Below are 14,784 nucleotides of genomic sequence, written 5' to 3'. Positions count from 1 at the left end.
CCTGCGTAAAAACTGTCATTGCATACTCACAACACAGAACGGGTGGGCCGATATGTTTTACTTTTAAACCTTGATTTTCAACCACCAGCCAGTTGTCAGCCGTCAGTCGAAAAAGACAGAAACCTCAAACTGCAAAGCTGCAGTTGGCTGTCAGCTGTCAAAGATAGATAGTTGTCAAATTTACAAAACGCTGGCTGTCGAGCGGCAAAAGAAAGATGGCTCTATTCTGTCGAAAAAATCAAGATGTCAGCTGTAGAAGAAAGCTGAATGTCAGTTGAAGACAGATAATTGCAAGATTGAAAAGACTACAGCTCACTGACAGATCATTTTCAGCTGTCAAAGATAGATATATGTCAGATGTGGAAGAAAACTGACTGTAAGCAGTAAAAGTAAGCTAGATGTCAGCTGGCTCGTTAGCTATAGAAGAAAACTGGTTGCCAACTAAAGAAGAAAACTGGTGTCAACTGTGGAAGAAAACTGACTGTCAACTGAAATAGAAAACTAGCTGTCAACTGTAGAAGAAAACTGGCTGTTAGTAGTAGAAGAAAAATAAATGTCAGCTTTAAAAGAAAGCTGGATGTAACCTGTAGAATTTTGCTGACTCTGACCTCCCCCCCCCCCTCCCCTGCTCAGTTGCACTCCACTCCTGCTCAATTGCACTCCACCCCTGCTCAGTTCTACTCCACCCCTGAGCAGTTCCACTCCCCCCCCCACAGCTCCTATCGACATGTCCTATACCGGCTGCAGTTCAACCTGCTGAATGCTACCTGATTTTAGTTACCATGTGGAGATTATACAAAGGAATTCCGATAAATACAAACACTTCTGTCGCTTTGGTCTCAATGAGTAGGGTAGGTAGTGAAGAAGTCCTCAGAGCAGGTTCCTCAGGGTCAGGAGCCCCCAGAGCATGTTTCAAAGGATTAAGAGCCCCAAGATCAGGTTCCTCAGGATCAGGAGCCCCAGAGTAGGTTCCTCAGGATCAGGAGCCCCCAGAGCGGGTTCTTTGGGATCAGGAACCCCCAGAGAAGATTCCTCAGGATAAGTAGCCCCCAGAGCTAGTTTCAAAGGATTAAGAGCCCCCAGAAAAGATTTCTTAGGATCAGGAGCCCCCAGAGAAGGTTCCTTAGGATCAGGAGCCCTTAGAGTAGGTTCCTTATGATCAGGAGCCCTCAGAGCAAGTTCCTTATGATCAGGAGCCCTGAGAGCAGGTTCCTTAGGATAAGGACCCCTCAGAGTATGTTCCTTCGGATCAGTAGACCTCACAGCAGATTCCTCAGGATCTGAAGCCCCCAGAGCAGGTGCCTCAGGATCAGGTGCCTCAGACTCAGGAGACCCCTGAGCAGATTCCTCAGGATCAGGAGCCCTCAGTGTAGGTTTCATGGGTTAACAACCTTCTAGGGAATGAACCCACAGAATTGGTTTCTATCAAGCTGAAACCTCTAGAGCAGATTCCTCTCAAAACAGAGGAGTCTCCAGCAAGTTCTGGTTCCCGAAAAGCAGGAGCCAAATCTTCAAACTTCTCTGCAGTAGAAACTCCTACTGTTGGGTCCTCCGCAAAAGGAACCTCTGACACAGGTTACACCTTATAGAAACCCGTTAAAGTCCCATAGATTTGTGTTTAACGCAAGAACAAGTTGCGAGACCGCTCCAAGAGCCAAAAAAGTAATCTTGGGATCCCCCAATCCCTCAGCTAGATGTATAAAACTCTTCCCCGACATACCGCCCTTTCATCCTGGTTCAACTAAACCTTATTCTGTATAGTATACTGCCTGTCACTATGTTTGGATATGGTAATGAAAACTTAACTGTTCACTGTGCCCGAAAAAGACGAAAGAAAAAGTGGTGTTTCCGGTACAGAGATTTAAAGAATGTGAAATATCGTTTTAAACCTTATAGCAAACATTTCATTCTTAGAAATCAAGTGTTTATCACACTGTTTGAATTTGCTTAGTAAGACTCTTCTTTTATAGTTTTATATTTAATGTTAAGAAGGTAAACAGTGATAAACTATGTAAACAATTGTTACAATGATTTTTATTAGACCTTTAGTAATGTTTGTGTCTTCGTACTTCTTTGCAGATTTTTCTGTTTCACTTGTGGATATTCGCTTGGGTCATGTGAGAATGGTTGTTAATTGTTTTGAAGCAAAATATAAAGAGTTTGAACCTTGATTTCAAGTGGAACCAACCATGTTTAAATCACGTCTCATATTTGAACCGCGCGGGCGCGGTGTCTATAGATACTATTTTAGATGAAATCAATATTTTTTTCTGAGCAAATATTTCCAAATTGGTTAAATAGTTCAAGCCATATCTTAGCTAGGAATTTACGTTTTTTCGTCTCCACTTTTGAATATATATAAGGCCAACCACTTTATCTATATATAAATTTGGCTGTCTGTCTGATTTGGTGTCTGTTTGTTTTAAAGGTTTTTAATTTTGAAAAAAAATTTTAATTCTTGAAAATCCGAGTGATTTTATATTTACTTTTGAGTGGTTTCAGTGATTATTGTATTGATATCCCCTTTACATGATCAAATAAAAGTTAAAATTCCTTTTAAAAGGGATATAACTGTATATCATATATTTCGGCGAGAGTTTAGATAATCTCTCAAAACCGGATATCGGGTTCCTTTTAATTTAAAGATTATGCTAAATCTATATATTTTCAATATAAAACCACAAAATCCAGGAAAACGTTAAAAATTAATCTTGTTTTTTTCTTTATAAATACAGAGCTAGCTGAAGTAATTCAAATTTTAATTTTTGATTTTTTGTTGTTTTGAAAATCATTTTAAAAAAACCTAAAGATAATTAAGTTTTTAATGACTACGTTCCTTTCAATCATGCTTCTGCATTTAAGAGGTTATATTTTTCAGAGTTACCCCTGGGGGGGGGGGGATGGTGGGAATGATTTTTGATGATTTGGAGAAACATTTAAAAATCTAAACGCAAGTCTTTTCTTTCTTTTTACCAAAATTTAATCATATAACCCTTAACGATCATTTCTTTTACCCAGTTGAGCGAAACAACTTTTACAAATTTTCTGAAACATTTTATAGAGTTTGTTTTTAATCTTTGCGACAGAAACAATCTCAAGAACTGACGAGGGTCAACCCGGACCGAAATATATTTTCAATAAATGTGGAACTAACATCTACTTTTTTTTCTCTTCATAGGTTTGGTCTATCACCATCACATTACATTAATAACTTCAATGGGACAACAATGACTTTAGAAAGGGGGTAATGATTTTTTCGATAAGATATACACCCCTGCTGCATTTTGAATTAAATTTGTAGTGTTCATTATTGACTTTGTAAAATATATTGTCCACTTGTTTACCATTGTTAAGTTTGTCTAATCTTATAACAGGTGAAAATATGTTCTACAAAAAATCCACAAAATTGAGTTTTAAATATGTAATTAGACCCTCAATCGTTTGATCAAAAGAAAATTTTACTTTCTGAAAAAGGAAAAAAGATTGTGAATAATAATTTTGCTTATCTTTGTATTTTAGTCTTCCATCACACAATGTTAATTAAATACAAATTTATTTTTGTCCAACTGAAGTTCATTTGTTTTGTTTTAAAAATGCCCATATTTTCTTTATGTGCGCGTTTATAGGCATACATACAAATATTGTCAATAGCTAGGTTCGTTTTAAAAAATTATTAAGAGTAAGGATTTATAAGAATGAATAGTAAAAAAGCTCTTTTTTCTCTGAACAAATATCTAAAACTTTTCAGTTTTCGGTTTATAGTGAAGAGAAGTAAAGAAATATAGTATTGTATAAACCCTTGAAGTAAGAAACCTTGATATACAGAGTGTTCCAATTAACATGGGAGTTAAGTGACGATTTAGATTAAATGTGGTGTTTGTCATGATGCCTACATTATAGGAAAGCTGTAATCGTCTGCTGGGGTTAAAAATTTGATTGTTTATGTTTTAATTTCTATATATTGTTGCAGAAATGTTACAGAACAACATACAACGTTTAGCAGAATAAGAAAACATTCTTTTACCGTATACATAAAATGTACTCTAGCAGACATAACTTTATTTTGACCATTGAAATTAGGCATTTCAACGCTAAATCTTAAAAAAAAGACGATTTCGTATTTTTCTCTGAATTCCCATGTTTATTGGGACACCCTGTAGTTTGATATTAGACTAATTTATATAACTGCAGTGCTGTTAGCCGTAATCAACTATGTCCGAAACAATGTAAAACCACTGAGATAGAAGACACAGGATCGGAAACTGTCTGCCTAATCTGGCAGATTCATGGAGGTATGAAAAACAGGATATACCACTTTATTGTTATTTGTTATTTTATATTGTTTTTATGGATAGAAAACACAAAATTGGACACTGCCTTTTAATATTATTGTTTTTATGGAGATATGAAATACGTTATTGTAGACTGTCTTAGTAATTTTTCAGTGATCATAGAGATAGGAAACTCAAGAATTGACACTTATAAGAATGATATTTTGCTGCTTTCAAGATAATGCAACAACCCCTGGCATCCCCCCCAACCCAGCTTCACTTTAATTTCTTTATAACCAAATTCCAACGTTGTGTTTTGACAGTGTTTTTGTTGTTTTAGTAAACTTGAAGTAATTTGTAAAGTTTAGTAAACTATTCTATTACTGCAGAGTGCAGTCTAATATGTGCAACTTCCTTCAAAGTGAAAGGAGGGAGGGGGGGGGGCTGAAGGTAAGGAGGGGCCGGGAATAAAGAGGCAGTAGGGGGAGGGGATAAAGAGGGAGGAGGTGGGGATAAAGAGGGATGGGGTGGATGGGGGTTGGGTAGAGGAGGCGAGGAGGGGGTAAAGAGGGATGGGGTGGATGGAGGAGGTGAGGAGGGGGTAAAGAGGGAGAATGTGGTGGGAGGGGGTGTGTGGAGGAGGTGAGGGGGTTTAAAGAGGGAGAATGTGGTGGGAGGGGGGAGGGGGTTATATTGACAATATACATTAAATCAGGGTTTAGGCAACTTAAATTCCTAAACTTGAAACTTTAGTACGTTTCCATACTTTACAATCTTGATTTAGATGTTTAACCTAAACACCACACAACTTAATATATTCAATTTTATTTATGGCCAAGCTCATTAAAAAAAAAACAGAGATATTTTTTTCATTAGTAAAGGAACTGTTGGCGTAAATTGAAGTAACCTAACATGAAAGAGTGATATGCTTGTATAGCAACAAGTGGCTTGTCTGAATAATTTTAATGAATTTTGATCAAAATCGGGAAATTATTATTTGGGGGTTTTTTAATGAGTGTTTTGCAAATCCACGGAAGAAAAGAGGATTTGAAATTGATAGATTTGGTCTTTAAACAACGAAAAAGGTTTAAAGGTACCATGGCTAATCAGATATTGAAACTATTTAAATGAAATAACCCTAACAGTCCATTTAATGAATAATATAAGATCTTGTTCTAAACCTCTTTACATCTTTTATTCCACTGTTACCAATATACAACGGCGGGGTTTGGACAACAATCCAAATACTGGCCGTTGGAAATTTACTTCCGGACTTCTTTGAAGGTAGCGTCTTCCTCATTTCAAGTGACCCTCTTGATAGTGCGGCATGTCCAGTTCACAGCACAACCCTGAAAGCTTTGCCTGACCAAGTATAAATTAGATATCCACGTTCATGTTTTTTAAATATTGATTATTTTAATTTTAAGTCTCTATAAAGTAAATTGAAGATGGTGAAATTAAGCTAAATAATGAGGATATATCTTCCATAATAAGAAACAGATAGGCTTCAAGGGTACTATTGTTTTTAACGGAAAGTCATTTGTAATTACGTATAATGTCCTTTTAACTTCCGTAATCTTACAGAAAATTGTTATACACACTTATATCATAAGATTTTATAAATCAATTCGTTTTCAGATAAATAAGGTAAGTCCTTTTGAGTCCTTTTAAAGCTTGCAGCTCGAATTCCGATTCGTAAATTCAGATTAAATTTCAAAATGCAATGAAAGCCAAACTTTCATCTGATGCCGTTGAAAGCAATCCATAGGTTCCATTTCAAATTTTGTATAATTTATGTTCGAATTCCTGTTCTGCCTGAATCTAAAGAATTCAAACTAAGAATTGATCCAACCCTATAAAGAGACTGCCAAGAACCCTATAAAGAGACTGCCAAGAACCCTATAAAGAGACTGCCAAGAACCCTATAAAGAGACTGCCAAGAACCCTATAAAGAGACTGCCAAGAACCCTATAAAGAGACTGCCAAGAACCCTATAAAGAGACTGCCAAGAACCCTATAAAGAGACTGCCAAGAACCCTATAAAGAGACTGCCAAGAACCCTATAAAGAGACTGCCAAGAACCCTATAAAGAGACTGCCAAGAAACCCTATAAAGAGACTGCCAAGAAACCCTATAAAGAGACTGCCAAGAAACTTGACGAGAGACGAGAAAGGGGCATCCTCGCTTGGCAACATTGGCCTTCGTTCAAGCAAAAATAAAATCCTTGATTTTTCTGATAAAAAAAAAATGATAAATTTTAAATTGTGGCATTTATGCAAAAGTTGGAAAGGTTTAAAGGAATTTTTTTGATTCCTATAATTTTGCAACCTAATGTGGCGGACCTAAGATATTTCAAACTACGAATTCTGTGAGATCAAATAATTTAAAATTGAAATCTGAAAGGTTCACACCCTCAGGTTGCAAAGATATGAGGTAATAGAAAATTTGAGTTTGTGGCAAAGACATAATTCCTTTGGCTCTAGATTCTTTAAACGTCAACAGTACATTTCAGTCAGAAAGAGCAAAAAGATCGTCTTGAAGATGAAATGGTATATATATATATATATATATATATATATATATATATATACCTATTAAATTATTAATTTTCAAACAAATATTAAATCCTTATTTTATAATTCATGGTTTACTTTATTTCCTCTGATTTAATTTGATTAGAACTAGAACTAAAGAACGAAAAGTTTTGACTTAAATTTTAAGTTCATGGTTAAATGCCACTTCTGACTTAATTTAAACCTGAACTTTAACCGTGAGGTTAAATATTTAACCCTGTGGTGAAATATTTAACTCGCCGAAATCGACGAGTTAAAATTTAAACACAGGGTTAAAATCTTGAAATCCCCCAATCCCTATTTGCCTATCATCATTCATAGCGGTAAGGAGCATTCAACTAATTACGATATATTTAATAAATTTCACGTTTTAGATTAATTAATGTTTGCACGTAAACCCAAAATACGGTTGTAACTGGAAATATGTTTTGTTTTCCGTCACGTAAATAATTTAAAATTTAAAAATCAGCTCATTACCATTAATAGTTACGTAATAATTCTTTTCTCTGATTGGTTCATATTTTCCCGGGAATTTCAAATTTAAAATAGAGAAAGTTTAGTATTTAAGTAGCTATTCATTATTTTACAGAACTTTTAACCTTGAATTTAAAATTCGCGCATTCTTTAGTTTTAGACTCAGGATGTCTACAATTTTTGTTTAAATAGGTTTTAGCATGGATATTGTTAAATAAAAGTTTTTAATGTACAATGCATAAATTATAAACAAACTAGCATTGAAATAAATACTTAGGTCGCAATAATTGAAGCTTAATGTTCAATGATGAATGGATCGCTGTGGGGTTGAAAAAGGATGACTAAGAGGCCCTCCTGGGAATGGAAGGTAGGAGACCAAGACAATCTTGGGAATAAAAGAAATGGTCAAGAAGCACTTTTGGGAATGAAAGGGGAGGACCAAGACGTTCTCTTGGGAATGAATTTGAAAGACCAAGGCATACTTTTGGGAATGAAAGAGGAAGACCAAAATACACTCTTGGAAATTAAAGGGGAAAATTAAGAGATACTCTTGGGAATGAAAGGGGAAGACTAACCCATAATCTTGGAAATAAATTTTTTTGAATTTGGAGATTCTCTACCCCTCCCACCCCCCTAGAAAAATTTATACCCCCCATCATGATGTATATCAAATTATTGGTTTTAGTTGGGTTTGATTTGAATTATCCACTCATTTACAAACTCTATTAAATAAAGGTTTCATTTCCTAACTTTCAACTTTCACCTTGTTTTATATCCTTCAGTCATTAATCTTATATTAACTACATTTGTTTGATCTGTTAAAAAAACTGAATATATTTTATCAAATAATTTTACCCTAAGAGGAAAAAGATGTTACTTTTATCTTAAGGAAAAGCTTCTCTACAAAACTTTGAAATAATTATGTCTTTGTTATTTTAATTTCTAGTTCAGTACAGACTGGTATTTTCGTAAAATTTTCATGTCGTAAATAAATCTAATATGGAAATGACATTATTTAGAAGTAAAAATGTATTGTTAATTGCACATATCCGTTTTTTATCTGTTAAACAAACATCTAATTGTAATGACATTAACTATTGCTTTAAACACTGCATTTAGATTCATTAAGAAATTCAGGGATTAACAAACTCTAGCTTTCTCCTTTCTTAATTTATACCCTAAAGGTTGTCAGCTATAAATTGGGACTTTTTAAACAGCTTATAAAATAGCAAATCCACCAATATCAAATCCGCGATGATCAGCCACCTGTGCCCTTGGAACAAATTAGTTGCAGTGTTTTAAAGAATATTCATACTAAAGAATCATTTAACAATTATTTAAACGCTTCACTGTACGTATACTCCTGACTTGAACATGGAAATGCTCTTTGATTAGAGAGGGGTTTGAAAAAGTATAATTTAGTAAGTTTAAAATTTAGAAGTGCAATGCCGTAATGTTTAAATTTATTCTCTGTTCATGATATATATTGATTAAATCAGAATATAGATGAGAATTTTTGCTTAAATTGCATATATTATATTAGGAATATATGGCTTGCTCTCATGCACTTCCGGTAGACCTCAGAGTTCACAGATTCACAAATTAAAAGAAGAATGAAGTTACAAATGGTTTCTATCAATTGAGCTTTATACAGGGGCATTGAATATAATGAAGTATAACATTAACATGTTATTGAAGAACGAATCATAGATGATATTTCACAGATGGACTTTTCAAATATACATTTCTATTTTTTTTGTTGCAATTTTTGGATCCACAAATATATTAACTAATAAACCAACAAACAGGCAACACGTGTTGTTGTTCAAACAATCTATATAACTAACAACTGCAGCAGCTAGTGAAATTGTGACCAAGTTAATAGAAATGTATAAATAGATGTTGTGCATTTCTCGTTTAGTTTGATAGTTTGCTAATTAAAGTTAACTTGCAAATAATTAATCTTAAGATCCGTCAGAGTAGTTCTCGTTTAGTATCTAATAAAATATTTTGCAACCAATTTGGATTATTTTAGTTTAAGATTAGAGTTCTACAATTCACTTCCAAAGCAATGTCAATTAAATTATCTTCAAACAAAACTAAATTTCAAAATAATGTTGGTAAAATTATTCCGATGAGTTGATTTCGTTCGTTAATCTTGATCTCGATATCTATAAATGTGGAAACTTGTTAAACTGTATGCCCTGATGAATGGAATCAGTTTAGTGAGAGATACTTATACTGCATCCATCCATCCATCCAGGGATGGATGGCCTATCTGCATACATCAAATTTGCTTAGATTTATCATAATTTTTGGTAAAAGAGAGCCGACATATTTATTGAGAAAATAAAAATGCGCATTTTCGACGTAAATTTGTATAATATTATTACATAAAGTTTACGTCTAATAAAACCAATAAATTTGCCTAGCTAAGTGTGCAATTTTACGTCTTTCATGACGTAAAAAGAGCCAAAATCTCTACGCAAAATTTTTCCTAAAAATGCGAAAGGTGAAGTTTAAATTGCGCTCTTTTTGCGCAATTTGGCTAGCTGGGTAGTTCTCACCAAATAGATTATCAAGTACAATAGGTGGCAACACAGAAATGGACCAATTATACATGACGTCAGATGCCGTGCCAGATAAAGCAAGGAGAACGAAATTTTCTCACTTTAGTTGACATGTTTTTTAAGATTAAATAAAAAAGTGTAAAACAGAAAATAAAAAACACAACATTGCACTTATTTTACAGTAAGATAGACACTTTATTCCAAAAATTATCACCATTATAAATAATTTTGTCTGACACAAAAACTAAGTTTACACTTGTGACGTAAAAATTCAGCTGTACTGCTGTACGTTACCATCTATTGTACATAGAATCTATTTGGTTCTAGCTAAATGAAATTTTTAATCCGTGTGAATCATAAATCGTTTGACACATATTTATTTTTTACAATATATTGAAAAATTTTGATCAGGCGCTTGTCAATGCATTTTACTGGTGAGTGCACTTCCTGTAGGAATGCACTTTACTAGAAGCAAGAATGTGCCAATACGGGAAATCATACAATTTAGAAAAAAGCTTTTCTTTTTCATTTTCACTAAATAAACCTCAATTCAAGCTTTCATCAACGTTTATCCCTTTTATCAAAGCCAAATATAGGAAAATTGCAGCATACATTTTCAATAGGGGAGGCTTAACAGTTTATGAAAATATCTAATTTAATATTTTATAAAATCTCACTTTGTGCCAATCACAAAACTGAAAATATTTGTATATTTGGTTCAAATAAAAACATATTAAAGGGACTGTAAGAAAATGTAATTTCAAGTGAGCCTTCATTTGGATCACTTTTATTGAAAAGCCACAATTTAAAATAGTCCATGTTTAGCTGAAAAGAATAAAATATCTCATTATAATCCTGTCAAGTTCCTAGATTTATTCTGCAACAGAAATGCGTGCGCAAGACACTCGCTTTAAATCTGATCTTGTATCTTGGTCTCAGAACTAGCCATAAAATGGGAGGCTCATGTCTGCATAGCGGAGGCTCATGGCGTCGGGGGTTCTCTCCCTCCTCTAGCAGACCAACACTTTTGACAGACAGCTTTTTTTGGAATTAAAAACGTCGATTATTTTTTTATCGACTCGCACAAATTCTTATTTTTTTCTCGAAAATATATCAAAGAAATGCATCTTATAACTGTAAAATCAAGCATTTCTTGATTTCAAAAATTTCAAAATGGAGATTTTGGCCCTTAATCAAACCCTGGCATATTATTTATATTCATTTCCAAAATGAAAAGTTTTATTTAAAATTCGACTACAGTTAATAAGGAAAATAACAATTAGAAAAAGTGTACCGGCCAAACAGCTACCACCTCCTTTATTTATCTATGGCTACCACCTCCTTTAGAATTCAAATTATAATCTTTTTTATTTTTTCCCTTGTTGTAATGATTTTAAAAAAATATTTTCCTCTCCTATAATTTTTCATATTTTCCCCTGCTATAATGTTTTTATATTTCCCCATGCTATAATGTGTTTTTAAATATTTTCCCCTGCTATAAATTTTTTTATATTTTCCCCTGTTTTAATGCTTTTTTATATTTTCGCCTGCTATAATGTATATTTTCCCATGCTATAGTGTTATCTATATATAAATTTGGCTTGTCTGTCTGTTTGTCTGTATCCAATAAACGTCAAAACGGCTGAACCGATCGGGCCCAAATTTTTTATGGGACATCACGTGACCACAGGGAAGGTTTACGAATGGTAAAAATTAAAAAAATGTGTTTTAAAGGTTTTTAATTTTGTAAAAAAATTTAAATTCTTGAAAATCCGCGAATTTTTTTTTTTAAATCCGCAAAAATTTTTTCTTCTTTGTTTTAAAATGTAAACAAAAAGAACATGTTCACAATTTAAAAAGAAGATTTAAGCCTAGTTTTTTATATTTCCCTTGCTATATTTATATTTTCCCCTGCTATAATGTTTTTTTTTATATTTTCCATTGCTATATTGTTTTCCTTATATTTCCCTGCTAAATGTCTTTTTTTATATTTCCCTGCTATAATATTTTTTTTTTATATTTCCCTCGCTATAATGTTTTTTTTTATATTTCCCCTGCTATAATGTTTTTTTTTTATATTTTCCCCTGCTGTAATTTTTTATATTTCCCCTGCTATAATCTTTTTTATATTTTCCCCTGCTGTAATTTTTTATATTTCCCCTGCTATAATGTTATTTTTTATATTTCTCCCCTGCTATAATGTTTTTTTTTATATTTTCCCCGGCCCGCTATAATGTTTTCTTTATATTTCCCTGCTAAAATGTTTTTTTTATATTTCCCTGCTATAATGTTTTTTTTTATATTTTCCCTGCTATAATGTTTTTTTTTATATTTCCCTTGCTTTAATGTTTTTTATATTTCCCCTGTTATAATGTTTTTTATATTTCCCCTGCAATAATGCTTTTTATATTTCCCCTGCTATAATGTTTTTTTATTTCCCCTGCTATAATGTTATTTTTTATATTTCCCTGCTATAATGTTTTTTTTATATTTCCCTTGCTTTAATGTTTTTTTATATTTCCCCTGCTATAATGTTTTTTATATTTCCCCTGCTATAATGTTTTTTTATATTTCCCCTGCTATAATTTTTTATATTTTCCCTGCTAAAATGTTTTTTTATATTTCCCCTGCTATAATGTTTTATATATTTCCCTTGCTATAATGTTTTTCATATTTCCCTGCTATAATGTTTTTTTATATTTCCCCTGCTATAATGTTTTTTATATTTCCCTTGCTATAATGTTTTTTATATTTCCCTGCTATAATGTTTTTTTTTATATTTTCCCTGCTATAATGTTTTTTATATTTCCCCTGCTATAATGTTTTTGATATTTCCCCTGCTATATTGTTTTTAAATTTCCCCTGCTATAATGTGTTTTTTTATATTTCCCCTGCTATAACTTTTTTTTATATTTAACCTGCTATAATGTTTTTATATTTCCCCTGCTATAATGTTTTTTTTTATTTCCCCTGCTATAATGTTTTTATATTTCCCCTCCTATATTTATATTTTCCCCTGCTATAATGTTTTTTTTTATATTTCCCCTGCTTTAATGTTTTTTATATTTCCCCTGCTATATTGTTTTTAAATTTCCCCTGCTATAATGTGTTTTTTTTATATTTCCCCTGCTATAACTTTTTTTTATATTTAACCTGCTATAATGTTTTTATATTTCCCCTGCTATAATGTTTTTTTTTTATTTCCCCTGCTATAATGTTTTTATATTTCCCCTGCTATAATGTTTTTTTCCTAAACCAATGTAATTGAGTTTGCACGGCTAATTGATAATTATACCAATTAGAAATAAACTAAACAATTCCAAAATACAAATAGAATACACATGCAAAGGAATTGTTCAATAAGCAATAATTGATAAATTGTCAAATATATATTTTTATTTACTTTTTCTTACTTGGCTTTCATGGCGCTTTGTGCCTCTTTTTCAAGTCATATCTTTAGCTTTTAATTGTTGTTTTAAGAAACCATTTTTTGGGACAATTAAAAGTTGGTAGGGCAGAATTAAACTTGAATATTTAAAACACAATTTCATTTTTCCAATTCAGATTTCTTAATTATTCGTTTTATTGTTTAGAAATCACACAAAACCTGGAAAGGATTTGAGTCTTTGCCACAAACTCAGATTTTCTTATCCCTATATATTTGCAGCCCAGTGCAGTAGACCTTAGATATTTCAAGCTATGCATTCTGCTAGATCACATAATCTAAGTTTGAAATATCAAAGGTTTGCGCCATCAAGTTGCTAAGATATAAGGGTTAGAAATTTTAAGTTTGTGACAAATACCCAGTTCCTTTGATGCTAAATGCAGATTCGAAAACAATATAATTTAATTAAAAGTGTTTCAATTATGGTTGAAGAAGGTTCAGCTAACAAGTGTTATCGCTATTTAATTCATTTAGTTTGTTTAAATGATATTAAACCTGAATTCAGCATGAAGAAAATGACCTATGGCATAAATTTTTTTGGGGCCTATTGTTTGTATGGGTTTGAAGATTTTAAAAATGGCAAATTTGGGATTAAAAATTTTTTACTTTAAAAATATTAATTTTGCAAAATCTTCTAGAGTAAAATTTTACATGAGTTAATAAAATTATGAAATATGCATTTTCCATAACATTTTTACTTTACTCTTAATTATGCATGTTTCTATTTAACGCATTAATTAAGTTCCTTTGATGCTTGTATACAAAAAGAGTTTGAAAAAGAAGACACATGCATTAATTATTTATTGAATAAACTCAAGCCTAGAACGATGTTTGGTGCACACAAAATTATAATAGATTTTTCGATTTTTCAGATAACAAAGCATTTCAATTTAGAGAAAGCTGAAAGGGACTGTAAACATGATTATAAGTGACCCTCTCCATGCAAAGATGACTACACCGGATTAACAATGGTACATCTGTAATAGATTTGGCTTGATTGTCTTGTTTGTCATTTTAGAAAATGTTTATGACATTTTGATTTTTTCTATAGGCAATAATTCTAGATAAAAAAAAACTTGAAATAAACAACTAATTTTTCAAGAATTTGTACTATTTATAATGATGGGATTTACTTTGAACAACATTGATTTATAATTTGTTCCCCCCAGAGTCCAGACTTGGGTTAAAGCAAACTCTCGTTGAAAAACTTTGATAAAAGTTGTGTAAACATTTAAACCTCCAGCTTTATACTAACTTTACCCGGAAGTAATTACTAAATCTTTAAAATTTCTAAGGAGCTTCAACAAACATACACTCAAGGCTGAAAAAATGTAGAATGAAAGTCGTCTTTGTCAACTGATATATCTTTAGAGATCTTCAGAACACTTTTTTTATAAATAGTTTAGTTAACAATTGAAATATCCTTAGCAATATTTGATAAAAGAGAAAAT

At 32.3% G+C, this 14,784-nt stretch overlaps 1 protein-coding gene and 1 long non-coding RNA gene across 2 annotated transcripts; one reads left to right on the top strand and one right to left on the bottom strand.

Moving 5' to 3' along the window:
- Positions 1–912: 912 nt before the first annotated feature.
- LOC111714330 (protein piccolo-like) lies at positions 913–1,380 on the bottom strand. The gene has a single exon (XM_023489412.1). The coding sequence runs from the start codon at positions 1,378–1,380 to the stop codon at positions 913–915; it is 468 nt and encodes a 155-aa protein (XP_023345180.1).
- Positions 1,381–3,101: 1,721 nt separating this feature from the next.
- Positions 3,102–9,311, top strand: LOC111714329 (uncharacterized). The gene is made up of 4 exons (XR_002767935.1): positions 3,102–3,244; positions 4,192–4,292; positions 7,596–7,685; positions 8,862–9,311. It is a non-coding gene; the product is annotated as an uncharacterized LOC111714329 (long non-coding RNA).
- The last annotated feature ends 5,473 nt before the right edge of the window (positions 9,312–14,784 follow it).

Source organism: Eurytemora carolleeae, unplaced genomic scaffold (assembly GCF_000591075.1).
Source record: "Eurytemora carolleeae unplaced genomic scaffold, Eaff_2.0 scaffold1541, whole genome shotgun sequence".
In the NCBI taxonomy this organism is placed as follows: domain Eukaryota; kingdom Metazoa; phylum Arthropoda; class Copepoda; order Calanoida; family Temoridae; genus Eurytemora; species Eurytemora carolleeae.
The sequence above is the reverse complement of the archived record's forward strand: the minus strand, read 5'-3'. Positions and strand labels throughout refer to the sequence as shown.

Excerpts from the sequence above, each read along its gene's own strand:
- LOC111714330 (XM_023489412.1), bottom strand. The coding sequence starts at position 1,380 with ATGAAACCTACACTGAGGGCTCCTGATCCTGAGGAATCTGCTCAGGGG.